Source organism: Lissotriton vulgaris, chromosome 5 (genome assembly GCF_964263255.1).
Source record: "Lissotriton vulgaris chromosome 5, aLisVul1.2, whole genome shotgun sequence".
In the NCBI taxonomy this organism is placed as follows: domain Eukaryota; kingdom Metazoa; phylum Chordata; class Amphibia; order Caudata; family Salamandridae; genus Lissotriton; species Lissotriton vulgaris.
Window position 1 is genome coordinate 6,765,520 of NC_141693.1, and position 27,467 is coordinate 6,792,986.

Sequence of the window (27,467 nt, forward strand, 5' to 3'; positions counted from 1 at the left end):
GCTGTTGTGTATGTCTGCGATCTTGCTGTGGAAGAACGAGGCGAGTGAGTCGCAGAGGCCTTGCGAGGGAGTGATGTCGTTGTTTCCGGCGCTGGGGTTGGAGAACTCTTTGACGATGCTGAAGAGTTCCTTGCTGTCGTGGGCGTTGTTGTCCAGTCGTTCTTTGAGTGCCGACTTCTTGGTGGCGCGGATCAGCTGGTGGTGTTTGCGGGTGGCGTGCTTGAGGGCGGTCCTGTTGACTGTGGTCTGGGCGAGCCGCCAGGCTTTCTCGAGGGTGCGGCAGTTATTCTTGGATTCCTTGAGTTCGTTGGTGAACCAGGGGATTTTCTTGCTACCGGTTCTGCTGGGAGGGTTCTTTAGTGGTGCGAGGTCGTCGGCGCAGGCGGTCAGCCACTTGGCGAGGTTGCTGGCTGCTTCTTTTAGGTCCACTGTGTTGGTGGGTGTGTTCTGGCTGAGGGAGGCGGAGAGCTGCTCGGCGGTGATCTTGCTCCAGCTTCGGCGGGGAACCTGTTGCGGGTGGTGGTGGGTCGCCGTTTTCCTGAAGCTGAAGTGGATGCAGCTGTGGTCGGTCCACTGGAGTCCGGTGGCGTGGCTGAAGATGTGCTTGCTGGATGAGAAGACTGGGTCAAGCGTGTGGTCGGCGTAGTGGGTGGGAGTGTTCACCAGTTGCTTGAGTCCGAGGTTGGCGAGGTTGTCCAGCAGGGCGGTGGTGTTTCTGTCGTTGTTGTTTTCCAGGTGGAAGTTGAGGTCCCCTAGGAGGATGTAGTCGGCGGAGGGAAGGGCGTGTGGGCTGATGAAGTCTGCGATGTCTTCGCTTAATTGTGTGCGTGGTCCCGTGGGTCTGTAGATGAGGGTGCCTCTGAGGGTGGTCTTGGGTCAGTGTGTATCTGGAAGTGAAAGTGTTCGCCGGAAGTGAAGGTTTCGTCGGCGTTTGTCGAGATGCGGATGGTGTTCTTGTGTATGATGGCGATGCCTCCTCCCATCTGGTTGACGCGATCCCTCCGGGTGATCTTGTATCCGTCCGGGATGGCTATGGCGATGTCGAGCGCTGAGGACGCGTTCATCCAGGTTTCAGTGAGGAAGGCGATGTCCGGTGCTGTCGCGTCGAGCAGGTCCCAGAGTTCTACGGCGTGCCTGTGGACTGAGCGGGTGTTCAGCAGGATGCACTTCAGGTGGCTGTTGCTCGACTTGGCGGGGGTGGTGCAGGTCCGGAGGCAGGTGAATTGGCAGGATAGGCAGGCGAAGGGTCCGTGGGTGCGTCTCGGGGTGGCTCGATAGCAGGCAGGGTTCCGGCCGGTGTTGAGTGCGTTGAGGGTGGCGGCGTCGTAGGTCCGTCGGGTCGTCTTGCATCGGCGGGGGCCAGGGGTCCTGGCGCTGGGCGCGGGCCAGGCGCATATGGGCGCAGACGGGCTTACCTTGGGCGCGCCCGCTGCGCGGTCGCCATTTAAGGTTAAGTGGGAGGGAGGAGCAGCTGGGAGGCGGGAGCGGGGAGGACACAGAACACAAAGGGGGCGTGGACGGCGGCGGGAAGCGGGGCGGGGAAGGCACAGGGGGGGAAAACGGCTAAGATTAACAGAAGGCAATGCTATACAAATTAAACAGAGGGTAATACAATACAGATTGAACAGAAGGCAATACAATCTAACAATACAACGCAAAATACTACGAAAATCCGGCGGAGCTGCGGGGGCAACGAGCAGCGAGGCAGGCAGCTAGGGCGGCCGGCACACGGAACAGCGGGGCTGCAAGCAGCAGCGAGGGGCACACACACAGCTGGTGGCCGTGCGGCGCGGGGGTGTCCTGAGAACAGGTCACCAGAGGGCATCTTAGAGATGCCCCCTGAAAGCTAAACCTGCAATCCACGTCTGGACTGAGAGGCTGCCACACAGCAGACCTGTTGCTGGACCCCTTGGTGGAGAGCCCCCCGCTCTCCTGGGCCTGCAACAATGCACATCCTGGGCAAAGTTCTACGTCTCTTCCCCCAGGATGGTCAGGGGGAAGCTGCAAAGGCCTGCGGCCTCTGTGAGCTTCCCCAGACCATTTGCTGTACCCAGCAACTGGCCCCCACCAGTTCTGACCCCCTCTCTGGCGGGAAGACTGTCGGGAAAACCTACGTCTGGAAGGGGGGGGGGGTGCCAGCCTGTGCCAACCCCACCCCTCAGGTGGGAGAGGTGAGGTGAAGTACGATCCCGGGCTCCGACCATCTTGAAGATGGGGAGACCAGCCCAATCACAGCTAGGCTCCTGCCCCCCCCACAGGAGAGGAGCAGGCTAGGGGGTGTACCCACCCCAGGACAGGGACCTATTGGTGCCTGCCCTTGCCCTACCTGTAACACCCCTAAATTCCGTATTTAGGAGCTCCCTGAACCTTCCTTCCTCAGATCTCGATAAGAAAAGAAGTAAGAAGATCAAGAAGACCCGCCGTGCAGCTAACAGGACAACACCAACTGACTTTGCCCCAGCCCTACCGGCCTGTCGATCCTGTAACCTGCCCTGCCTAATCCCGGCGTCCCCTGCGGACAGCAACCTTGGGACACCCAGGGGACCTGCCCGCCTTGACCCTCTTAAAGACTGGGACTCCCTTAAGTAGAGGCTCTGCTCAACAATCATACCCCTGGTGCCAGCCAGAAAGCTCTCGACCAACCCACTCCGAGCCAGGCCCGTGCCCGAGTGATCCTAGACCACAAGGGCTAAACCCCCCCCCCCCCTCCCCCCCAGCGACTGGGACCCCGAAATCCAGTGCCCAAAGACCCTCCCCGATGACGCCTGCAGCCTCACGACAAAGGACCCCTCTGACCGTGACCAGCAGGTGGTAAGATTTCCCGACCTCAAGACACCCCTGCATCCGGCGCCCCACTGCCCCCTGTGCCCAACCCCTGGGTGCCTACCTATTCTCCAAGATCCCAACTTACCCCTCAAAGTGTTGGTCGCTCCAGAAGGTCCTCGTCCCCGAGCCTGCAGCCTTTGTTCCCTTTTCAAGATCGTCATTGAATAACATTGAGCGCCAGACGGCTCAAAAGCACCCTGCCCCCCCGAGTGCCTCTGGCAGTGCAACCTGTACCCTATCCTACTTCCCCATTTGCCCTGAGCAAGTGACCAGGAGCCCAGCTCCCACAGCTGTGTGGCCTTCTAGCCAGCAGCCACCAACCGAAGGCCCCCTGCCTCTCATTGGATAACATTGGGCCTAACTACCTCTGCACTCGGCCACCCCTGTGCCAGCTGCGGGTGTACCAACTGTACCTACCTGACCCTGGGGGACCCCTGAGTCTATGCGCAGAACCTTAACTTCACGTACTCGCCTGAAAACCGATAACTCACTTTCCTGCCATAGGATAACATTGTGTGAAGTTTTGAAACTCTAAACTATTCCTATAAAATCAGCTGAGTAACGCATTTTGAAATACTCACCTGGAATTAGGAGAGGAGCCAGGACTGTACCTTTCAGCCCAGTACTGACCTGCAAAAGTAATTTTAACCTGAAAGTTACAAATATTCCTTAAAAATCGTACCAACTACTGAAACGAAATTGCTTACCTGTATTAGATCGAGTTCCCAGTGCTGGACCTAGATTACAAAAGTAACGAGAACATACTTTACCTGTGACTTGAATTTTGCAGTGTGAATCTTTCTGGATTCACTATGCTGTGCATTATTCCGCGGTCAAGTGGTTGGGTCCGGAATCGTAGTCCTTTTTTTTTTTTTGTAGCTCAGGTGGGCGTTGACGTCCCTTCCTGTGACGTCTGCACGCTTCCTGCGGAAGCTCCCAACTTTGGGCGCCATCTTCAGATTCTTTTTTCAGCCGTTGGGTCTGGATCGTCACCGAGAGGCTCCAGAGTTTTTGGAGGGAAAAAAAGGAAAAAGACAAATTTTACACAGAAAAGATACCGAAGAACAAGATCACCAAGCTGGGATGACTAAGAAGGAGAACTTCGAGATCTTCGATGTCCAACGGAGAATGCGCACACAGGGGGCCCCCTGAGCGCAGGAATAGACAAGACACCTTTTAAATTCTGCTGTATCAGCAACCACAAATAGGCGTAGAAGGACCAGCACCCGGTCTGCCACCTCTGCCTGCCGGTCAACCACGAGAGCAAGGATTTCAACGCCGGCTCCGCCTTCACCCCGAAGACACTCAGGGTTGGAGAGAGACAGAGAAGCGCCAACTACAACATGCAGGGCAGGGGCCAACCTCTGTCGCTTCGGGACCTGGGCCTCTCCAGCAACGAAGAGGATAACATCGCTGAGGGACCAGATGACTACACGGTCGCAGAGACCGATAAGAAAACATCTAAAGAGGTAGGAGAGACGTCGAACTCTAAACCCTCAACAGACCCTCGAAAGCCTTAGTCATACTCTCGAAAAACAGAGTCTAAGTCCTCAAAGAGAGCACAGGCGCCGAAAATCTCGACGGCAGTAGCTGCATCCAAGGACAAACCGCCCAGCGGATCCTTCAAAAAGGACTCCCAGGCAGCGAAGACCGGCGAAAAGCCATGGTCATCGAAGCACGTCCCCGAAAAGGACCGCTCGACTTCGAAGGAGAAAAACCCGAAGGTTGCTTCGACGTCAGAGATTGTCCGAAACGCTCAACGTCGAACATGCCGCCGAGATGGAGAGAAAAAAGAGAAGGCTCTAGGCCGAAATGGAGAACATCCTGCAAAAGAAGAGTTCGACGAGAAAATGAAAAGGTTCACGATTCCGTTGAAACCGCCGATGACCATCGTCGAAATAGAGTGGGAAGAGGAGTTTGACGCCGAAGAACCGCCGAACCAGCGAACGAGTTTCGGCTCGGCATCCTCAATGGCACAGGACCTGGATGCCCAAAACCCGGAAGAGCCTGTGGAGACGTATCCTCTAGGCCTTCGCCACCAGATGACATTGGGGCCTATAACATGGTCATCAGGAACTCGGCAACGCTTATGGAGTCAAACTGGAGGAGGAAAAACCAAAGGCAGACTTCCTATTAGAGACCCTGCTCCCCCCTCAAACAAGGAGCCAGTTCCTCCCCATGCTTCAGAGTGTCATGGACCAAGGGAGGGAGGCGTTCAAAGACCCAGTGACATGCAGGTCTGTCACGCCTAGGACGGAGAAAAAATATTAGCACTCCTCTAAGGACCCTCCCTACACCCAGGGATCCGTCATGGCGGACTCCATTACTGCAGCAACAGCCAGGAAGAGGGCTAACGTTCCAACATCAAGCCCACCACCAGACAAGGAAAGTAGGAGGATGGACCTAACTAGGAGGAAAATAAAGAGGAATGCAGCGGTACACTGGCGCATGGCGAACTCCAATGCCCTACTAAACAGACACCAGTACCAGCATTGGGACGAGATCGGACAGCTGCTCAAGCACCTCCCGAGCAATACCAACAAAGAGCCTCAAACCTGGTGGAGGAAGGAAAAAATATAGCAAATTCTTGCCGGAAAACAGCCTTGGATGGGGCTGAAACATCCAGCAGGCTGATGATGATAGGAGTCACAGAAAGAAGGCATGCTTAGCTCAGGATCTCACGCTTCAAGCCAGAAGTACAGAACAACATTCCGAGCACCCCTTTCAATGGAGAAACACTGTTTGGGGCACCGGTGGATGAAAAACCCACCCAGCTCAAGAAAGAAAATGAAACTGCAAGGACCATGCGGGCCTTACAATTCAGAGGGATGAGAAGGGGTACCCTGGCACGGAGAACAAACAGAAGGGGAGGAAACCAGCCGGGAACGTCACACCAGACATTCCAGCAGGCCCACCAGGGCGACAATCAAGCGCAGCAGGAACAGCAAAAACAAACCTGGCAGTACCAGCCTTTGGGCCAGTCCTTTTGCGGGAGGGCGAATGGACGAGGACAAACAAGCAGAGGGGGCCAACAACCCACCTCAAAGTGACTCCGTCCCGCAAAGTGTGCCCACCCACACGAACCCTCTGAGGGTGGAGCACAACAAGGTCAGCAAGAGAGGGTTACACAGACCAAACATCAACGAACATGTAACACCAGTAGGAGGGCAGGCTAAGACATTTCTTCCAGCAGTGTAAGAAGATGACTACAGGCAAATGGATACTCAACATCATACAGTTTGGATACTGCATAGAATTGGAAAAGAAACCGCCAAACAGAAAACCAAAAAGAAAGGCGCGTTCAGGAAAGGAGCTAGCGCTAGTTCTAGAGGAAGCACAAGAACTCCTCCAAAAGGAGGCCATCGAACCAGTCCCATTCAGAGAAAGGAACAAAGGAATGTGTAGTCAAACTATCATCCTAGTACCAGAAGTGGACGAAACGCTAGGACCCATCCTGGACCTAAGGTTCCTAAACAAGTACATAAAGAGACACAAATTAAAAATGCCGTCCCTACAAGATGTTCTACATCAACAAGCAGGGAGGAACACAATCGGTCCCACTATCCAACCTAGCACAGGTGATAAGGAGATGGGCCATCCCACTCAAAATAGACCTGCTAGCCATACACCTACCAGGGAAGAACAATGTGGAAGCAGACCGGCTCAGCAGACAGACCTCAGCATCCCACGAGTGGGAGCTGAATGCACAGGAAACGCAAAGGCTGTTCAGGAGGTGGGGTACACCGACGATAGACCTATTCGCAACACACCAGAATGCAAAATGCTGATACTTCGCATCCAGGCAACCAGGGGGAACGATCCCAGGGGAATGCCCTATGGATATAGCTGGTCGAAAACATATGCTTACCCTTCCCTCCCCCGCCTAGCAGCATGGCTCCTGAAGACATAGCTTGCACACTAGAAGTTACCTGAGAGCACCCTGCCGGTACTACGAGAGGCAAGGAGACCTACCACACGAAAGTGCTATATGGCAAAATGGACGAGGTTCACACAATGGTGCAGCAAGAAGAAACTACACAAGATGACAAAATAATCAACATTGCTAAGATATCTCCCACATCTGCTGAAAGCAAAACTAAGTTTATCCTCGCTAAGAGTACACCTAGCAGCGATAGTAGCCTACACAAGAGGAGAGGCAGGAAAGAGCTTCTTTACATCACCAGTAGTAAAGAGATTCCTGGAAGGGGCAAAAAGGGTCGCACCACCTAAAAGGATGCCGCCACCGGCATGGAACATTAATTTAGTCCTAGCAGAACTTATGAAAGCGCCCATTGAACCCATCCATAAGGCCTTGCTACAAATGCGAACAATGAAGACACCCTTTCTGGTGGCAATCACCTCGCTGCGCAGGGTAAGCGAGGTGCAAGCACTAACACTGCAAAACCCTACATGCAAAAACACAATGACAGGGTGGTAATGAGAACGGACCCGCACTTCATGCCAAAGGTGGTGTCCAGGTTCCACATGAACCAAACAATACAAATACCGAGCCTCTTTCAGAAACCATCCACAAGTATTCATCTGAGTTTACTCCTATTGAGAAAAGTATGTTTTGATACCCGTTGATTCTAAAAATAAAACTATATATTTTGATATAAAAACAATTGGCCTGGAGTTCAGTCCTTGAGTGTGTGAAACCTTTTGCTGACTGAGTGTGCACATCAAATGCTTTACACTGTCCTCTTTTACTGCCTTACTGCTCGACCAAGCTACCACTTTAGAGAGTAAGGTCACACCTGGCTTTAACCTCTGTTATACCTCTGGGGATTGTGGGTTCGAGGCATGTGGGCTGCTGAATTCATATCTGTGCATAGATCGCCGCCTAGTGTTGGGTCCGGATGATCGCACATTGTTGTCCTGGAAGAGTCTTCGAAGTATCACGAGATAGGTGGTTCCTCCCCTGGACTACAGTGCGCATGGGCATCGACTCCATCCTCAGATTGTATTTTTCCGCCATTGGGTTCGGATGTATATTGGTTCCCTCTAGTCGGAATCGATAAACTTTCTTAAGACCAAAAGGTCTTTAGTTTTCTTCGTCGGTATAGTCTTGCGTTCTGTGCCTAACTCTTCCAGCTCGGTTCCGAGCCAGATTCCATACACCCGCGTGCTTTTGGCGCGGAAGGCCCAGTCGTCGCCTCAGACCCTATCGACTGTTCATCATGGACCGAAGTCCGTTCAAGAGATGTCCCGTCTGCAACTCAAAGTATCCCCACATCGACGTCCACCCGGTGTGCAACAAGTGTCTGTCGCCGGACCATGATGAAGCCAGTTGCATGGCTTGTTCCCGCTTCAGGTCCAAGAAGACGCTTAAGCATCGACGCGCTGCGCGCCAGGAAGCCCAGCACACTGCACCGGCGCCTGCGGACATTTTCAATGCCGGGGATGTCGAAGAGGAAGTTAACCGGGACATCGGTGACAACCTGTGGAATCCCACGTCAGACGTCGACTACAACTACGACGCGGACGCCGAAATGTTAGAAGCCGAAGAAGTCGTCGTCGACGAGGTAGGGGACGACGACGGGGCCTTTAGGGCCATGGAGGATAGCTCGGACGATGAGCTACCTCGCACTGACACTAGGGCCGTACCAATTCATAAGGCTCAGGTCGAGGGATCGCCACTAGGCCTTACCCAAGATCTTACAATGGTTTCTACGGCCCCGCTTTCGGGCTCGGCCACGGACATTACTATTGAGCCGCACCCTGCAAAATCGAAACCGAAAGTGAAACCAACGGTCTCGACACAAGCAACAGCGCTGGTGCCCACCTCGAAACCGAAAGTGCGCATTACTTTGGTCGGATCCAAGGCCTCGGAGCCCTCGGCGCCGAAGAAGCAGAAGGGTGTTGTCGATACGAAGGCTCAAGTCAAGGGCGTCGAGACGAAGTCTGCCGCGCCAAAGACAGAGGTCAAGGTGGTCGAGCCGAGTAAATCTGCGCCGAAGGCGATCGACACCAACAAAGGACTCTGTGATCCGAAGGTTCTCGAGACTCCGCGTCAACAAGACCAGGCCAAGAGCGGCGCACCCCGAGAGTCCACGCCTAGTGGTGCCTCGAAGGATCCCGTCGACTCGGCGCGGCCGTCCGCCGTTTTCACCAAGCAAGTGACAGATCCCTACAGCGCATCAAGGAGAAGGCCTCGGCTGTCGGACCAAGAGATCCTCCACCTTCGAAGCCGGTCGAGAAACCTCACAAAGCGTCGACGCCCATTCACTTCACGTTGCCGCCGAAGGCTTTCACCCCTAGAGTGGTCGCCAGCGTGCCCGAGAAGGTGTCCTCGGTGCCGAAGTAGTCGACAGTGGTTCCCACCTTGAAGCATCGGCAATCTTCTGTAGAAGAACAAGAACATTTTATTGATGCCGAAACGGGCAGACTTTCCCTCCACAAGCGAAAAATTGCCCCGGAACAACCAATGGAGTCCTACAAGATTCCTTTAAAGAAAAAGGACTCTGCTTCGACTCCTGTCCTTGTGGAACCACTTTCTCCACAGGCCCAAAATGTCTCGCCCACTCACTCTGACGTGGACGCTGGGGAGGGCGAGGATGAGGTTAAGTACAGCTATCCTGTCTACACAGACCCTGATGATACCAATGAACTCTGGGCTGCTGGTGCTGACCCAGGTGATCCTCATTCTGCCCAAGACACTCAACTTTATTCTGTAAGGACATCACCTACAGAAGATTCAGCGGCGTTCAATGCCCTCATTGAACGGGCGGCTAAAAACCACGACGCCCAGCTCCATGCTGACCCCCATTGACGTGGATTTTCTTTTTGATACCTTTTCAGTCTCAGAGAGAACTGTCAAGACTCTGCCTATGTGGAAAGGTGTCTTAAAACATGCTGGAGAGATCTTTAAGGAGCCTACCAGAGCCAGGGTGATAAACCGTAGGATTGAGAAGAAGTATAAACCAGCGCCTACTGATCCTACTTACATTAAAGGACAGTTGCCTTTGGACTCTCTTGTCGTCTCAAATGCCCGGAAGAGGGCTAATTTTCAGACGACGGGTGATGCTCCTCCCCCAGACAAGGAATCTAAGGTGTTTGAGGCATTGGGGAAAAGGGTGGCAGCACAAGCGGCCAATATCTGGCGCATTTCCAATACACAAGTGCTTCTAGCGCGGTATGACAGGGCACACTATGACACACTGGAGACCCTGTTGCAGCACCTGCCAGACGAATACAAGGAGGCAGCTGAGATGCTTATTCAAGAAGGGAAGCTAATCTCTAATGCTTCAATTAAATGTGCCCTAGACGCGGCTGACACCGCAGCCATGGCTGTCGACACTAGTGTCATGCTGAGGCGACATGCCTGGCTCAGAATCTCGGGGTTTAAGCCAGAGATACAGACCACCATTCTTAATCAAACAGTAAATCCAGATCTGTTTGGCCCAGAGGTTGACACCACCTTGGAAAAGATTAAGAAGGACACTGAAACTGCTAAGTCCATGGGGGCCTTGCAGTCCCAGAAATTCAGGGGTGGGTCTTTTCGTCGCTCAAGCACTAGGGGTGTTTCCAGAGGCCAGCTCTCCCAAACCACGCAGTACTACAAAGGCAACACTCAGTCCACATACACCAAACAAAGTCGAGGTGGATATTGTGGTAACAGCCCCAAGGGCAGGGGTCGTGGAAACAACAACTCCAGATCCTCTGCCACCAGCAAACAGTGACGCCTTGTCACTGCCCCCCCACCACACAACACCGGTCGGGGGGAGACTTCAGCAGTTCCTGCAGGTCTGGAAAATCATCACCACAGACCGGAGGGTCACACAGCTTATACTGTACGGTTATTGTCTGGAGTTAACATCCACTCCACCCAACATACCCCCAAGACACAGTCCTATGTCCGCCGAGCATTTGCACTTATTGCAGCAGAAATGCTGCAAAAAGGGGCAATAGAGCTCGTGCCTGTGAAAGAAAGAGGCACAGGAGTTTACTCACTGTACTTCTTTATACCAAAAAAGGACGGGTCCCTCAGACCCATACTGGACCTCAGACCCCTCAACCAGTACATTCTACCGGAGCACTTTCATATGCTGACCCTGCAGCAAGTACTCCCGTTGCTCAGTCAGGGGGATTTTCTCGCAACTTTGGACCTAAAGGATGCGTATTTTCACATTCCGCTGCACCCGTCACACAGAAAATACCTCCGGTTCACCATCCAAAACCAACATTACCAGTTCAAGGTTTTGCCTTTCAGAGTCACCACGGCACACAGGGTGTTAACAAAGTGCCTGGCGACAGTGGCGGCGCACCTAAGGAGACCGAACATTCACGTCTACCCTTATCTGGACGACTGGCTCATCCAGGCAAAGTCTGCCCAGCAGTGTGCCGCGCACGTGTCCCACACCATTCACCTCCTTCACGATCTGGGATTCTCACTGAATTACCCAAAGTCCCACCTGCAACCCGCCCACATACGGCAGTATCTGGGTGCGACGATAAACACTCTGGCAGCCACAGCACAGCCGAATTCAGTGAGGGTCAACAGCATTCAATCGCTGATACGATTCAAACCCCAACACTCGCTTCCAGCGCGAGTGTTCAAGCAGTTGATAGGCATGATGGCCTCCTGCATCTCCATAGTCCCGCACGCGAGACTACATATGCGTTCGCTTCAGGAGTGCTTAGCACGTCAGTGGACTCAGGCTCACGGGCAGTTGAAAGACCTAGTGTTGGTGAGCGGTCGGGCATACAACTCTCTGCATTGGTGGAATCCACGAAACCTTTGTAAGGGACGACCGTTCCAAGAGCCTGTGCCACAGATCATCCTGACAACGGACGCTTCTCTCCAGGGATGGGGAGCTCATGTACTCCATTACACTGTGCAGGGACTATGGACACAACAGCAACGGAAGATGCACATCAATGTTCTGGAACTGATGGCAATCTTCATGGCACTAAAGGCCTTCAAAGTACATCTGTGCAACAAGGTCGTGTTGATCCTGACGGACAACATGACGGCCATATACTACATTCAGAAGCAGGGAGGAACACACTCTCCACAGCTGTCTCATCTGGCTCAGAGCATGTGGAAGTGGGCCATTCAGAGAAACATCTTCCTCATGGCAGAACACCTCCCAGGCAAGGACAATCCGATGGCAGACCTGCTCAGCAGGTACAGCCACCAAATGCACGAGTGGGAGATGCATCCATCAGTACTCCACCCGTACTTCCAAAGGTGGGGTCATCCAAAGATAGACCTATTCGCCACAAAGGAGAACGCAAAATGCCGAAGCTTCGCCGCCAGGTTTCCACAGTCGCAAGGCAATGCAATATGGATGAACTGGTCAGGCAAATTTGCGTACGCTTTTCCCCCAGCACCTCCGATACCGCTGGTGGCACGCAAACTCAGGCAGCACTCGATGACTCTCATCCTGGTTGCTCCGACGTGGGCTCGCCAACCATGGTACACCACGTTTCTGGAACTCTCCGTGGTACCGCATCAGAGGCTGCGCCTCACACCCGGCCTTCTGACGCAGAGCCATGGCGACATTCAGCATCCAGATCCGCAACAGCTCAACCTGGCGATCTGGCTCCTGAGGTCTTAAAGTTTGGCTACCTCAACTTACCTCCTGACTGTATGGACATCATCCGGGAGGCAAGGAAGCCCACCACAAGAGCATGCTATGCGGCAAAGTGGAAGCGGTTTGTCATTTATTGTGCAGACCACAACATTAACCCGCTAGATGCATCTATTCAGAACATCGCTTGTTATCTTTTACATCTGTACAAAAGTAATCTGGCCTATGCTTCCATTCGCATACATTTATCCGCAATGGCTGCTTATCTCCAGAACAGATAGCACCTCTCACTCTTCAGGGTGCCTGCCATTAAAGCCTTTCTGGAAGGACTCAAACGAGTCATTCCTCCGCAGACTTCACCAGCTCCTGAGTGGAACCTCAATGTGGTCCTCACCCGGCTGATGGGTCTCCCCTTTGAACCATTGCATTCCTGTGAGATTCAATTCTTGACATGGAAAGTGGCTTTTCTTATAGCGATTACGTCGCTGCGACGAGTTAGTGAGCTCCAGGCACTAACTATCCAAGAGCCATTTATTCAAATTCATTCTAACAGGGTGGTGCTTCGCACTAACCCTAAATTCCTTCCTAAGGTAGTGTCTCAATTCCATATCAACCAGACTATTGAATTACCTGTGTTCTTCCAAAATCCTGAGTCATTGGCGGAGAGAATGCTCCACACCCTTGACGTCAAAAGGGCCCTGATGTACTACATTGATAGGACCAAGGATTTTAGAAAGACTAAACAACTCTTTGTTGCTTTGCGCCACAACACAAAGGTAACTCCATTTCCAAAGCTGGTATAGCTAGGTGGATCGTTAAATGTATTCAGATCTGCTATCTGAAAGCCAAGCGTACTCTTACCATTCCACCGCGGGCCCACTCCACCAGAAAGTTAGGGGGCTCCATGGCTTTCCTTGGAAATATTCCTTTGGAAGACATGTAGAGCAGCCACATGGTCTACCACACACACATTTACAAAACATTATTGTGTTGATGTGCACTCCAAACAGCAGGCAGCTGTAGGGCAGGCTGTTCTAAAAACACTTTTCCAAACTGCTGCAGCTGGCACGGGCGGCCGCCGTTAATGGAGCAACTGCTATGTATTCTATGCACAGATATGAATTCAGCAGCCCACATGCCTTGAACCGAATATGCTACTTACCAGTATGCATCTGTTCTTGGCATGTAGGGCTGCTGACATTCATATCGCCCGCCCTCCTCCCCGGCGCCTGTAGCAGCTTCAGATTTCACATATACTTCTAGCATGGTCATCATTCACTTAGTTTTCACTCCATCTTAGCCACAAGGCTGAAAACAATCTGAGGATGGAGTCTATGCCCATGCGCACTGTTGTCCAGGGGAGAAGCCACCTATCTCGTGATACTTCGAAGACTCTTCCAGGACAACAATGTGCGATCATCCGGACCCAACACTAGGCGGCGATCTATGCACAGATATGAATGTCAGCAGCCCTACATGCCAAGAACAGATGTATACTGGTAAGTAGCATATTCGACTCTATACACACTGCACCTTACTTTAGTCCAGTGTATATATAGAGCCACTTTCTCTCTCTACCGGAGGCAGTTCATTTAAAATGGGTGGTTGTGTTTACAAATTAGTTTGTTTTGAGACTGTCAACCCTGAGACTAGTTCAGTTTTGAAAAGAAAAGGTAACACTGCACTCAGGCAGTGAAGCGATGAGCATCAGCACATTAAGACTACATTCATATTTTAAGGTTTTCTACTAACTGTTGCTTAAGAGAAAGTGCAAGTAATTTACATTTTGTGATGGATACATCTGGCCACAGATTCCTCACCTTTTGAATACTTACCTAGATGTCAGACTGGATCCGGAAACTTTTCAGCAGTACCTCTGCATGCTGAAAGGTGGGGCCTTGCGACTCCGCACGCCGTTCTGCTCCGGAAATGACATGCAGAGCCTCTTTAGGTGCCGTTCCTTTCTTTCTGCGCTAACAGATGTGCATCTTGATCTTCCATCTTCTCTCTGACACTTTCAAAAAAATGGCCGACACCAGGTAACAGACGGGGATACACGCTGTAACCAAAGCCGGGTGATAGACCCGAGAATAAATACTGAAATAAAAACTGACATTGGGACCAAAGACTTAGACGATTACGCAACAAGATATTGATTTACTGAGGAACCATTACACCATTATCATATAAATACAACGTGGGAGTGAAGAAGTGCAGAGATACTTTAGAGTCAATATATAAACTTTTGCTGAAAGGACCTTAAGATTGAAGAACACTGATTCATGGTTTAGCCCTGAGGAAGTTGGTTGGCATGAGATAAATGCCCAACGAAACACGTGTTGGCTGCAGTGGATGTTCTTTGAACTTTGTGGAATTATTGGAATGAACTTTGGAATCGAATAGACTTTGTGATTGAATTAAGGACGATTTGGATTAACCTTTGAAACTTGGAAATTAAACTTGGACCAAACGCAATTCAAGATTCGGGTGTCTGCATGTTCACTGGATGAGAATTGGGACTTTTGCTGTTATACCAGTGACCTAAAAATAATTTTTTGTTTAATATCATACTGTGATTTCTTCTGAATACGTGTAGTTGAATTAGATTGCTCGGCAGGAATCTAGAATCAAAAAAATTCAGTGTGCAATGGATGACACCCCCTCAAAAACTACTGTTTCTAAGCAGTGTAGGAACTGTTGCAAACCAATCTCTGTGACAGATCCCCACCAGTTCCGCTTGTAGTAGGGCTACTGCTCGCTATCTGGGCTTGTTTTTCCAATGAGAAAAAGTCAAGGACATTCAGACTGTGATCCCGATCTTTCAGTCTCTGTCTTGGATTTCTGTGAGGACAACTCTAAGGGTGCTGCGACTGATTTCCTCCTGCGTCCTGTTGGTTGAGCAGGCCTGGTAGCATATGTGGTAGCATATCTGGAATCTGCACTGGGAATCTGAAACTCAGGCGACCCAACATCATGTGGACCTCTGCAACCACATTCAAAATTCGGAGGAGACTGCAAAAAGTGTGCTTACGGGGCTGAAATTGGGTCAGCAGTAAGCTGAAAGTGGTGACTGGTACATTGCTTCTGGGATGGAGCGGGCATCTGGGAGAGGTAGAACTCCTAGGGTTCTCGTCTCTGATGGAGTCCCGGCTCCACGTCAACCTTCTTGAACTGAGGGTCAGCAGCTTGGCGCTAAAAGTCGATCTGCTGTCCAGCAAAGGAGCGGCTGGTATGGGGGCTCATGGACAACATAGTCATGTGGTAGTTCAATAAGCGGCTGTTAAACCCAGAGGTGTGGCGCAAGGTCTATTCTGCAAATGGAGAACCTTGTCTTGATCTCTTAGCCACCACTGAAAACGAACAATGTCAGTACTGCGTGGTGGTGTTTTGAAGTCCTTTCTCGCTTAGAGATGCATTCTGCCTCAAGTAATACTGGGAACTCCTGAATGCCTTCCTGCCCATACAACTCCTGCCTTAAGTTCTCAAGAAGATTGAGACAGATCGGACCCAGGTCATCCAAGTTATTCCTGATTGGGCACAGAGTATGGTATCCAGAAATCCTGAGCTTGAGCATATGTCCTCTGATCAGGCTACCCCTCCAAGAGGACTTGCTATTGCAAAAATAGGGCAGGGTTCTCCACGTAGGTCTTCTCAATCTCCACAGTCATGTTTGTATATTGAGCAGCAATAGCTGAATACCTACGACCTTCCTCCAGAGGTGGTCCTTAATGGAAACTACACCTGCCATTTAGACACATTTTTGTTTTTGTGCAGCTTACACTAGATTGACCCCTTCAGGCTAAGTTAACCAATGTTCTGTTTATCTAGCTCTTGCCCTGCAAGGCTTTACTTTTGGGCACAGTTATGGGGTACCTTCAGCCTTTTCGGCCTTCTTAGGGGAACTGGATCAGTCCTCACTGTTTAAATCACCAGTTGAGATGCCATTTTTCAAAGGGCTATAACATGCATTTCCCCCTTCTCCCCATGTGATGCACTAATGGGACCTTAATCTGGTCCTGACTTATCTGATGTGCACTCCGTTCGAGCCACTTCACAGCTGTCAAGACGGTGTTCTCATTGCCATCACCTTGGCACAGAAAACGAGTGAGCTTCAGGCTCTTTGTGTTAATTCACCTTACACTAACTTCTTCCCAGACACACTGGTGCTGTGGACTCTGGCAACCCTCCTACCAAAAGCTGCGCTGCAGTTCCTAGTCCTTCAAAATGTCACCCAGCTGGGGATCATATGCTCTTCCTCACCCTTCCAAGGAGGAAGAAAGACTCCATTGTTTGGATCCCAAGAGAGCGCTGTGCGTCTCTATATACATCGGCATAAGACCACCAGGTGGGGATCAGCTCTTTCTGGATCGCGCTCTGCATTAAGACCACCAGGTGGGGATCAGCTCTTGCTGGATCGCGCTCTGCATTAAGACCACCAGGTGGGGGATCAGCTCTTTCTGGCTCGCGCTCTGCATTAAGACCACCAGATGGGGGATCAGCTCTTTCTGGATCGCGCTCTGCATTGAGACCACAGGTGGGGATCAGCTCTTTCTGGATCGCGCTCTGCATTAAGACCACCAGGTGGGGATCAGCTCTTTCTGGATCGCGCTCTGCATTAAGACCACCAGGTGGGAATCAGCTCTTTCTGGATCGCGCTCTGCATTAAGACCACCAGGTGGGGATCAGCTCTTTCTGGATCGCGCTCTGCATTAAGACCACCAGGTGGGGATCAGCTCTTTCTGGATCGCGCTCTGCATTAAGACCACCAGGTGGGGGATCAGCTCTTTCTGGATCGCGCTCTGCATTAAGACCACCAGGTGGTGATCAGCTCTTTCTGGATCGTGCTCTGCATTAAGACCACCAGGTGGGGATCAGCTCTTTCTGGATCGCGCTCTGCATTAAGACCACCAGGTGGGGGATCAGCTCTTTCTGGATCGCGCTCTGCATTAAGACCACCAGGTGGGGATCAGCTCTTTCTGGATCGCGCTCTGCATTAAGACCACCAGGTGGGGATCAGCTCTTTCTGGATCGCGCTCTGCATTAAGACCACCAGGTGGGGATCAGCTCTTTCTGGATCGCGCTCTGCATTAAGACCACCAGGTGGGGGATCAGCTCTTTCTGGATCGCGCTCTGCATTAAGACCACCAGGTGGGGATCAGCTCTTTCTGGATCGCGCTCTGCATTGAGATATGTTGAGAGTTGGCTAAAAAAGGAGCTCCCAGGGTCAAAGCTGCTTCCACCGCGCTAGCGCGCCGAGGCCCGGACCCTGGCATATGCCGGGCATCTGAATGGGCGTCCCTCCATAGGTTTACAAATTAATATTGTCTGGACTGTCCTGTTTACCCAGAGGGGCATTTTGCCCACTCGGGCCGGCAGGACTTTCTGGTTTGGGTCCTCCCACAGACCCACCTCCAAGTAGGTGCTGCTTTGGTATCTATTCAGGAGTTGACGAATCTGTGACTAGAAGTCTTTAGCAGAACAATTTATTTTACTTTGGTAACCGAGAATTTAGCCACTTATTTCCCACAGGCCCTCCCATCCTCTCGTTCTGAGATTGGATTCTATCCATTATTAAGATCCCAAGTCTAGGAATCTGCTACTGTCTACCAATTTGCTTTTGGTATTCTGCGCCTGGGGGTGCGGACAATCTCGAAAGGAATGGATGTGTATGCGCAGGAGTGTTGCCTATATAGGCTCCAGATGTCATTTCCGTAGAACAGAGTCCGAACGGAGCCCCAGGTGCCACCTTTTGACACACACCGGTACTGTTGTAAAGTTTCCGGATCCAGTCTGACTCGTGGGAAATATTCAGAAGGTGAGGAATCTGCAGCCTGATAGTCTGTACCAGAGAAAGAATTACTGAAAGTAAGTGAAGATGCAAACCAGGGGGGGATTGAATGAGTGCTCTGTGATATTGTCACCCTAAAGTCAATCTTCTCTACACAGGGTTTTGACTGAGCTAGTCTCAAAAATGAGGGACATGCGGATGGACAAGACTGAGCTCGGCTGCCTACGAGCCATCATACTCTTCAACCCAGGTATACAAGGTTTCCCTTTACCCATTGACAGCAAAGACCTTGCCTGACTAAACTGGTGCTGCTAATGCTTTGTGATCTGAACCATTACTTACTCCTGTCCCCTTGCCGGCCTCCCTTCTTCCCTGTGCGGTCCCCTTGCCGGCCTCCCTTCTTCCCTGTGCGGTCCCCTTGCCGGCCTCCCTTCTTCCCTGTGCGGTCCCCTTGCCGGCCTCCCTTCTTCCCTGTGCGGTCCCCTTGCCGGTCTCCTTTCTTCCCTGTGCGGTCCCCTTGCCGGCCTCCCTTCTTCCCTGTGCGGTCCCCTTGCCGGCCTCCCTCCTTCCCTGTGCGGTCCCCTTGCCGGCCTCCCTCCTTCCCTGTGCGGTCCCCTTGCCGGCCTCCCTCCTTCCCTGTGCGGTCCCCTTGCCGGCCTCCCTCCTTCCCTGTGCGGTCCCCTTGCCGGCCTCCCTCCTTCCCTGTGCGGTCCCCTTGCCGGCCTCCCTCCTTCCCTGTGCGGTCCCCTTGCCGGCCTCCCTCCTTCCCTGTGCGGCCTCCCTTCTTCCCTGTGCGGTCCCCTTGCCGGCCTCCCTTCTTCCCTGTGCGGTCCCCTTGCCGGCCTCCCTTCTTCCCTGTGCGGTCCCCTTGCCGGCCTCCCTCCTTCCCTGTGCAGCCTCCCTCCTTCCCTGTGCAGCCTCCCTCCTTCCCTGTGCAGCCTCCCTTCTTCCCTGTGCAGCCTCCCTCCTTCCCTGTGCAGCCTCCCTCCTTCCCTGTGCGGCCTCCCTTGCCGGCCTCCCTTTTGTGCGGTCCCCTTGCCGGCCTCCCTCCTTCCCTGTGCGGTCCCCTTGCCGGCCTCCCTTTTGTGCGGTCCCCTTGCCGGCCTCCCTCCTTCCCTGTGCGGTCCCCTTGCCGGCCTCCCTCCTTCCCTGTGCGGTCCCCTTGCCGGCCTCCCTCCTTCCCTGTGCGGTCCCCTTGCCGGCCTCCCTCCTTCCCTGTGCGGCCCCCTTGCCGGCCTCCCTCCTTCCCTGTGCGGTCCCCTTGCCGGCCTCCCTTCTTCCCTGTGCGGTCCCCTTGCCGGCCTCCCTTCTTCCCTGTGCGGTCCCCTTGCCGGCCTCCCTTCTTCCCTGTGCGGTCCCCTTGCCGGCCTCCCTCCTTCCCTGTGCAGCCTCCCTCCTTCCCTGTGCAGCCTCCCTCCTTCCCTGTGCAGCCTCCCTCCTTCCCTGTGCGGCCTCCCTTGCCGGCCTCCCTTTTGTGCGGTCCCCTTGCCGGCCTCCCTTTTGTGCGGTCCCCGTGCTGGCTTCCCTCCCTGTGCACACCCCCTGCCGGCCTCCCTCTGGCCCGTGGGGTCCCCCTTGCCAGCTCCCTCTGGCCCTGTGGGGTCCCCCCTGCCGGCTCCCTCTGGCCCTGTGGGGTCCCCCCTGCCGGCTCCCTCTGGCCCTGTGGGGTCCCCCCTGCCGGCTCCCTCCGGCCCTGTGGGGTCCCCCCTGCCGGCTCCCTCCCTGCGCGATACATTGTTAATAGGCCCTTCAGAGCTCACTGCTTATCTTTTTATCAAAGCTTTGTGGCTTTGGCTGTCTTTGAAAGCGACTAATGTTAAAGGGACATTGAGTGAAAGGGACAGTAACCTGATTCTCTGATTCTTCCTTATCTCAGATGCGAAGGGGCTCTCGAATCCTGGGGAAGTGGAGCTGTTACGAGAAAAAGTATATGCATCACTGGAGTCTTACTGCAAGCAGAAGTACCCGGATCAACAGGGCAGGTGTGTTGGAACATGAGTGTCTGTGCAGATCGGTAGGGGAGGTGCAGAGGAAGCAGCATGCTTTACTGATTAACAGGGCAGAGGTGTAGAGCTTGTAGATGTGTCTGGGCCATACAAGCAGGTGTGTAGCAAGCCTAGTTTTGTCCAGATCAGCAGTGCAGATGGGTAGGAAGCTGTGCTTAACTGGATCAGTAGGGAGGAATAGTGGACACTAATGCATCTGCCCTGATCAAAAAAGAACATCTAGAGTAAGCTCTGCCTGTATCCTATTCAGCAGGGTGTGTTGAAAGCTGCATTCATGCAGATCAGCTGGACATGTTTGCATGAAGCTGTATTGGCATGAGTCAATTTTATGCGGGCAGCTAGAGGTGAATTGTTCCAAAAGTGGTACTGTCCTGAAGCCCCTGCAGCATAGATCTAGGAGCTTATAGCTTGACAAGGCAAAGCAGGAAATGCTCTGCAAGTGGACATTGACTGATAAGGCGCACGCTCTGATAATGTAGGTGTGAAGTAAGTTTTGGCATAACACAAACGTTCAGTTGTGGATGAATTAAGGATTGTTTAGACAAGCCTGTCTGTAATGTATGCTGCACTTCTTCTATGTCGAGCAATGTGGCCTAGCAAGCTTTTTAGTATTTAGAATCTTAAGTTTCTAATGTTATACATCGGCCATAAGAAGAGTCGTCATGACTCACTATGATGAGCATAAGCCTAGAATGCCCCAGTTCATTGGTGCCATCTTCAGAATTGTTTTTCCTTTGTTGAGTTCGAAAACGCAAACAGAAGAAATTAGTTGTTAAAGTATACAAGTAACCACATTGGTTAGCAGTGAACAAGGAATTGATTCCTCGAAGGCTAAGCATGCCGACATGAACAAAACAAGGGAGACCTATTTTTCTTGGATCACCGAAGTTTATAGAATCAATTTTTCAGTGACAGTTGGCCCATTTAGGCCTATTTTCGACTTCAACATAATGGAATATAATGGAAAAAACTCAGTTTTTAGTCTGCCTGTAATGGCAGCATAAATAGGCTTAAGACGACACCCACAAGGTTTGCGTTCTGTGCCAGTCTAAATACCTTACGTCCAAAGACTAAATTTAAACCCAGACCCCACAAGGTTTATGAAAAACAGTGCTTTACACCATGATACAGACCAAAAAAAAGGCTGCCATAACTGGGCTTTTCAGAGGACGAGAAGTCCGATGAAATTTGAGGGAGGAGAAGAGGCTCTGGGAAAGCAACTTACAGGTTTGATAGCCATTGATTTGGATGTAGTGGAAATAGTGCTGAATAAATTAATTCAGTTCTAATAAATCCCAAACCTGCAATTCATCAGGAGGGTAGCTCAATGAAACTGACAACATCTAACTGAAAGACAATCAAAACTCCCATGGCGTGGCAGTCAAAGAAAGCTCACAAATAATTGAACCCGCTCTGTTGCAAAAAGTAGGTAGAGCCTAGTGCGGACATGCCTAAACTCCCTGACGTTGCTTTGAAATATGGAAACCAGAGAATGGCCATGGTATTGAATCTCTTCTACTTTCTTAGAAAAAGGATCCCCCACTGGTCAGTGTAGAGGCAGTAGAAAAGTACTCTGTATCAAAAAAAAATTAATGGGCGACTTGAAAGTGTTCATATTAAAGAAAAAGATCAGTTAAGTATTTTTGAAAGCAGGAGAAGAGTTGATTTAATTTATACCTCCTGAACATCAGGCAGTTCAGGGAAAGCAGAAACAGAGTATGAAGATAATTCACTTAAGTCACGTGGACTAGGAAAGGACAATCATCCCCTCCTAATGACACATCTATGCCCCATGCTCTGATTAAAAGTGTTGAGGTGGTACAGGAGGAGTTGTTTCTTAGCAGAAACGTGGACGAACCATCCCATCTCAGTGTTACTAAGCGTACTATAGCAAGAAAGAGAAGCTTTCAAAGGTCTGGTTTAATTTGAAGATCTAACCCAAGGGTAGAATTAATTAAAGGACTCTCCAAGGTCCCTCCTTACTTAAAATAGATTATCCCAGCAGACTCGCTTGTTGGGCATGCGGCTTGCAGAGTGATGATGCACCAACATCAACTGATCTTCCAAGAGGGAAAGGCAGTTAAAGATTGGATTCAGTAGGCAAAAAATGTTAGGTGACCAGCTGCACAATGGAACATAGCAAACTCCAAAGCTTTAGGGAGTAGGTAAGGACGTGGACAATGAGAAAATAGAGAAATAAAATACATGAGAACAAAAAGCACCTCCATTTGTCTTAGACTGGTTGTTACGAATATCTTGGTTTTATGAAGTGCAAGCCAACCTCATTAAGATACAGTTCTTGGGAGACAACTTGATGGGTAGTACTGTGGATATATCTTTGGGTCAGAACAAAATACCACCCCTACCACAAAAACCACGGGACCTCTGCAAGCCAGAGGAATGTTCAGTAGGGCAAAAGGAACACCCTCCTTTTGCAGCGTGAATCTTTCTGGATTCACTATGCTGTGCATATTCCGCGGTCTTGTGGTTGGGTCCGGATTCGTAGTCTTTTCTCTCTTTTTTTTTTTTTTTTTTTTTGTGGCCCAGGTGGGCGTCGGCGTCACCCTTCCTTGGGTGTATTTCCGGTGACGTCGGCATGCTTCCTGCGGAAGCTCCCATCCCTGGGCGCCATCTTCAGATTCTTTTTTCCGCGGTCGGGTCTGGATCGTTCCCGTTGGGCTCCAGACATTTTTGGAGAAAGTACTGCAAAGCGAGAAGTTCGAGAAGAAATTAAAAGAAGAAGACCAAGGAAGACTTCGCAGACCATTGGCGAAGAGAGAAGGAGGAGAGAACGTCGAGAACTTCGACGATCATCGACGTCCACGCGGTCAGGGAAGCCTGAAACGCTCGAGGATGGACAACACGCCGTTCAAGTTCTGCCCGAATTGCAGACACAAGTACGCGCAGAAAGATCAGCACCCGGTGTGCAACCTTTGCCTACCGGTGGACCACAGAACCGAAGACTGCAACGCCTGCTCCGTCTTCGCCGCGAAGACCCTTCGTGTGAGGAAGAGCCAGAGGGTAGCACACGCCACCCTCGGAGGAAAAGCCCCGACGCCTTCGCTGTACGACCTGGGGATGTCCTCAGAGGAAGAGGACAACGCTGCCGCCGAACACGACAGCTACACGGTCGTAGAGACCGATTCCAAGAAGACGCCTGATAAGGTAGGAGACTCGACGTCCCACAAGAGCACGAGAGACCCTGAGTCTCGAAAGAACGAGGGCCAGACCCCGAAGGCGCCGACGCAGCGACATCTGCAGTCCGCGACCGCACACAGGCCCAGCGGATCCTCAGAGAAGGAGTCCCTGGCGCCGAGAGCTGTAGAACAGCAGAAGGCTCCGAAGATCGCCTCCGAAAGGGGCTGGGCTGTTGAGCAGCAGAAGGCGCCGAAGATCGTCTCCGAAAGGGACCGATCGGCGTCGAGGGAGAAAGACCCGAAAGCTTTGACGACGTCCAAGGACCCGAAGCCAAGTTCGACGTCCAAACCTTCGACGCCGAGAGTCTCGCCGCCGAGCCAGGTGACGAAGAGAGGGGCCGAGCGTTCCGAGGCCGAGAACGCGGCCGAAAGGGAAAAGAAAAGACGGCGTTTGGAGGCCGAGATGGCGAGCATCTTGCAGCGGAAGAAGGATTTCGACGCAGAGATGAGTACCTTTACAATTCCACACAAGACCAAGCACGTGGTGCTAGATCTGGTCGAAGAGGAAGAAGAACTCGGCGACGGACATGGCCCGGCCGCCGAGATGGTCGACGACCAGGGAGATGAGGAGAATCCCTACGAGGATTACGGCTATGACGAGGAGGAGGGCAGTAGGTTGGACGCCGAGTCGGCCACCTCTGACCCCATCGAGGAGGATTACCTGGATATCGACACCGAGAGCCCGGAGGAGGCGGTCGACACATACCCCTCGAGGCCCTCGCCGCCTGACGACATCGGGGCATACAATTCGGCGATACAATCTGCCGCAGCGGCATTTAGGTTAAAGCTCGACGAGGAGAAGCAGAAAGCAGACTTCCTGCTCGAGACTTTGCTCCCAACACAGACAAGGAGCCAGTTCCTCCCAATGCTCGAGAGCGTCTTGGCTCAAGGACAAGAAGCATTCAAGGAGCCCGCAACATGCAAGGCGGTAACCCCTAGAACAGAGAAAAAATACAAACACTCCACGAAGGACCCGGCCTACATTCGAGGCGAGGTCTCCGCAGACTCCATTATCACGGCCACGGCTAGGAAGAGGGCCAACGTATCCACTACCTCGGGCCCACCACCGGATAAGGAGAGCAAGAGGATGGATCTGGTGGGCAGAAGGATCGAACGGAATGCTGCGACCCACTGGCGCATGGCTAACTCCAACGCTCTTCTAAACAGGCACATGTACCAGATCATGGACGGCCTGGGGCACTTGGTGAAGGACCTACCCCAGGAGGCCAGGCAGAAGGCCGAGATGTTGGTCGAAGAGGGGAAAAATGCGGCAAATTCTTGCCTTAAGACCGCCCTGGACGGGGCAGACACCGCCAGCAGGCTGATGATGATGGGTGTCACGGAAAGGAGACACGCCTGGCTCAGGATTTCAGGGTTCAAACCCGAGGTGCAACACAGTATCCTCAACACACCGTTCAACGGCGACACGCTCTTCGGGGCAACTGTGGACGAGAAACTCAGCCAGCTCAAGAAAGATAATGAGACGGCAAGGTCTATGGGGGCGTTGCAGTTCAGAGGCAACAGAAGAGGCACCCCGTCACGGAGGCCCGGCGGGAGAGGTGGAAACCAACCAGGTACATCACACCAGGTTTTCCAGCAAACGCACCAGGCAGACTCACAGGGACAGCAAGGTCAGCAGAAACAGTCCTGGCAGTACCAACCAAGAGGTCAGTCCTTTCGAGGAAGAAACGGACGTGGCCAGAATAGGAGAGGGGGGCAGCAGCCCTCCTCGAAGTGACTCCACAGAACTCTGGGTGCCCAGCCACAGAAAGGACCCGGGGGGGCACCACGTACCAAGGGGTCGGGACAATCAAAACACCTACGACCACATGACACCAGTGGGAGGAAGATTGCAATTTTACCTCCAGGAATGGAGAGAAATCACATCAGACAAATGGATCCTAAACATCATCCAATTCGGGTATTGCCTGGAATTGGAGAAAAGGCCAACAAGCAGGAAACGAAGGGGAAGACCGCCAGCAGGAGACCAGCTGGCGAGGCTTCAGGAAGAAGTAAAGGAACTTCTGCAAAAGCAGGCCATAGAGCGAGTCCCATTCAAGGAAAGGAACAAGGGAGTCTACTCGACGTACTTCCTGGTACCAAAGGTAGACGACAAGATGAGGCCCATCCTAGACCTGAGGTTCCTCAACAAATTCATAAGAACACAGAAATTCAAAATGACCTCCCTGCAGGAGGTGCTACCGCAACTGCAGGTCGGAGACTTCATGGTCACGATAGACCTCAAGGACGCCTACTTGCACATACCGATGAACAAAAAGCACAAACATATGCTCAGGTTCACAATCGGGGGAGGCCACTACCAGTTCACAACGCTGGCCTTCGGACTCAAATCAGCACCAAGGGTATTCACGAAGTGCCTCGCAACAGTTGCTGCACACCTACGAAGACAGGGGATACACGTATACCCTTATCTAGACGACTGGTTGGTGAAGGCGAGTTCGTACCAAAGGTGCAAACACCACGCACAGACAGTGACGAGCACGCTCATAAACCTGGGGTTCTCCGTCCATTGGGAAAAATCGTCAATGGAACCGGAGCAAGTGAAGACCTTCCTGGGGGCAGTGATCAACACCGTGCAGGCCAAGGTGTTCCCCAGCGAGAAGAGAGCAAGGGCGCTGGTCAAGGAAACTCGCCTCTACCGGAAGGGGCAAGCTCGGACAGCGAGGACGGCGAGCAAGATCATGGGGATGATGGCATCATGCATCCACCTGGTGCCGAATGTGCGGCTACACATGAGACCCATGCAGGAATGGCTCCAGGAACAGTGGTCACAGGCGTCAGGCAGTTGGGAGGATCTTGTGGTGGTGACGCACGCAGTGCAAAGGGAGATGACATGGTGGACCATGGAGAACCTAACAAGGGGAAAGCCTCTAACACCCCCAACTCCGACAGTGACCATCACCACAGACGCATCCCTGAAGGGATGGGGCGCTCACATGGAGGAGCTCAAAGTGAGAGGACTGTGGACGCCAGCAGATGCGACAAAGCATATCAATTACCTAGAATTGAAGACAATCTTCCTTGCACTGAAAGCCTTCCAGACAAGACTGTACAAGCAAAGGGTGTTACTGCAGACAGACAACACCACGGCGATGTTCTACATCAACAAGCAGGGTGGAACACAGTCAACAACGCTTTCAACACTGGCACAGGAGATATGGAGATGGGCCATCCCTCTACAGATAGACCTGCTAGCCATACACCTACCAGGGAAGGAGAACATTCAGGCAGACTGGCTGAGCAGACAGACATCGGCATCCCACGAGTGGGAGCTCAATGCTCAGGAAACGAGGTGGTTATTCAACAGGTGGGGAACGCCATCAGTGGACCTGTTTGCAACACGCCAGAATGCGAAATGCCAGTACTTCGCATCCAGACTACCCGAAAATGGGTCCCTTGGGAATGCCCTATGGATAGATTGGTCCGGGACATTTGCCTACGCTTTTCCCCCGATACCACTGATACACCGAGTACTGAGCAAGTGCAGAGCGAGCAAGATGACCCTGATACTGGTCGCGCCACAGTGGGCGAGGCAGACATGGTACTCGCAGATCATGGAGATGTCACAGAGTGCACCCCACAGATTCGGCAGAAGAAAGGACCTGCTCTCCATGCAGAACGGAGAGGTGCTGCACCCAGAGCCAGAGACCATGAGCCTAGTAGCATGGCTCCTGAGGACATAGAGTTTGCACATTTGAGACTGCCAGAGAGCACCCTCCGGGTCCTTCGGGAGGCACGGAGGCCGAGCACACGGCGGTGCTATGTCGCAAAATGGAAAAGATACACGATGTGGTGCAAACGTGAACAACTTCACAAGAAAATGAAGAAAGACTCCACAGTGCTGCGATACCTGACACACTTGCTGGACAAAAAACTCAGTTCATCCTCCTTGAGGGTTCACTTAGCGGCTATAGTAGCCTACACAAGGGGTGAGATGGGCAGGAGCTTCTTCACATCCCAGGTTGTCAAGAGGTTCCTGGAAGGAGCGAAGAGGATCGCACCGCCCAAGCGGGTGCCACCACCAGCATGGAACTTGAACGTAGTTCTCACGGAACTCATGAAGGAGCCCTTTGAACCACTGCACAGGGCCTCC

General features: G+C 52.3%; 1 protein-coding gene across 4 annotated transcripts in view; it reads left to right on the forward strand.

Annotated features, from left to right (window-relative positions):
• Window positions 1-27,467, forward strand: part of RXRB (retinoid X receptor beta) — a 275,228-nt gene that overhangs the window by 190,379 nt on the left and 57,382 nt on the right. For all 4 annotated transcript variants that reach the window (XM_086920651.1, XM_086920652.1, XM_086920649.1 and 1 more), the window contains exons 8-9: window positions 18,309-18,400; window positions 20,027-20,132. In XM_086920651.1, coding sequence (XP_086776777.1) covers window positions 18,309-18,400; window positions 20,027-20,132 — 198 coding nt within the window. The remainder of the gene's footprint in view (window positions 1-18,308; window positions 18,401-20,026; window positions 20,133-27,467) is intronic.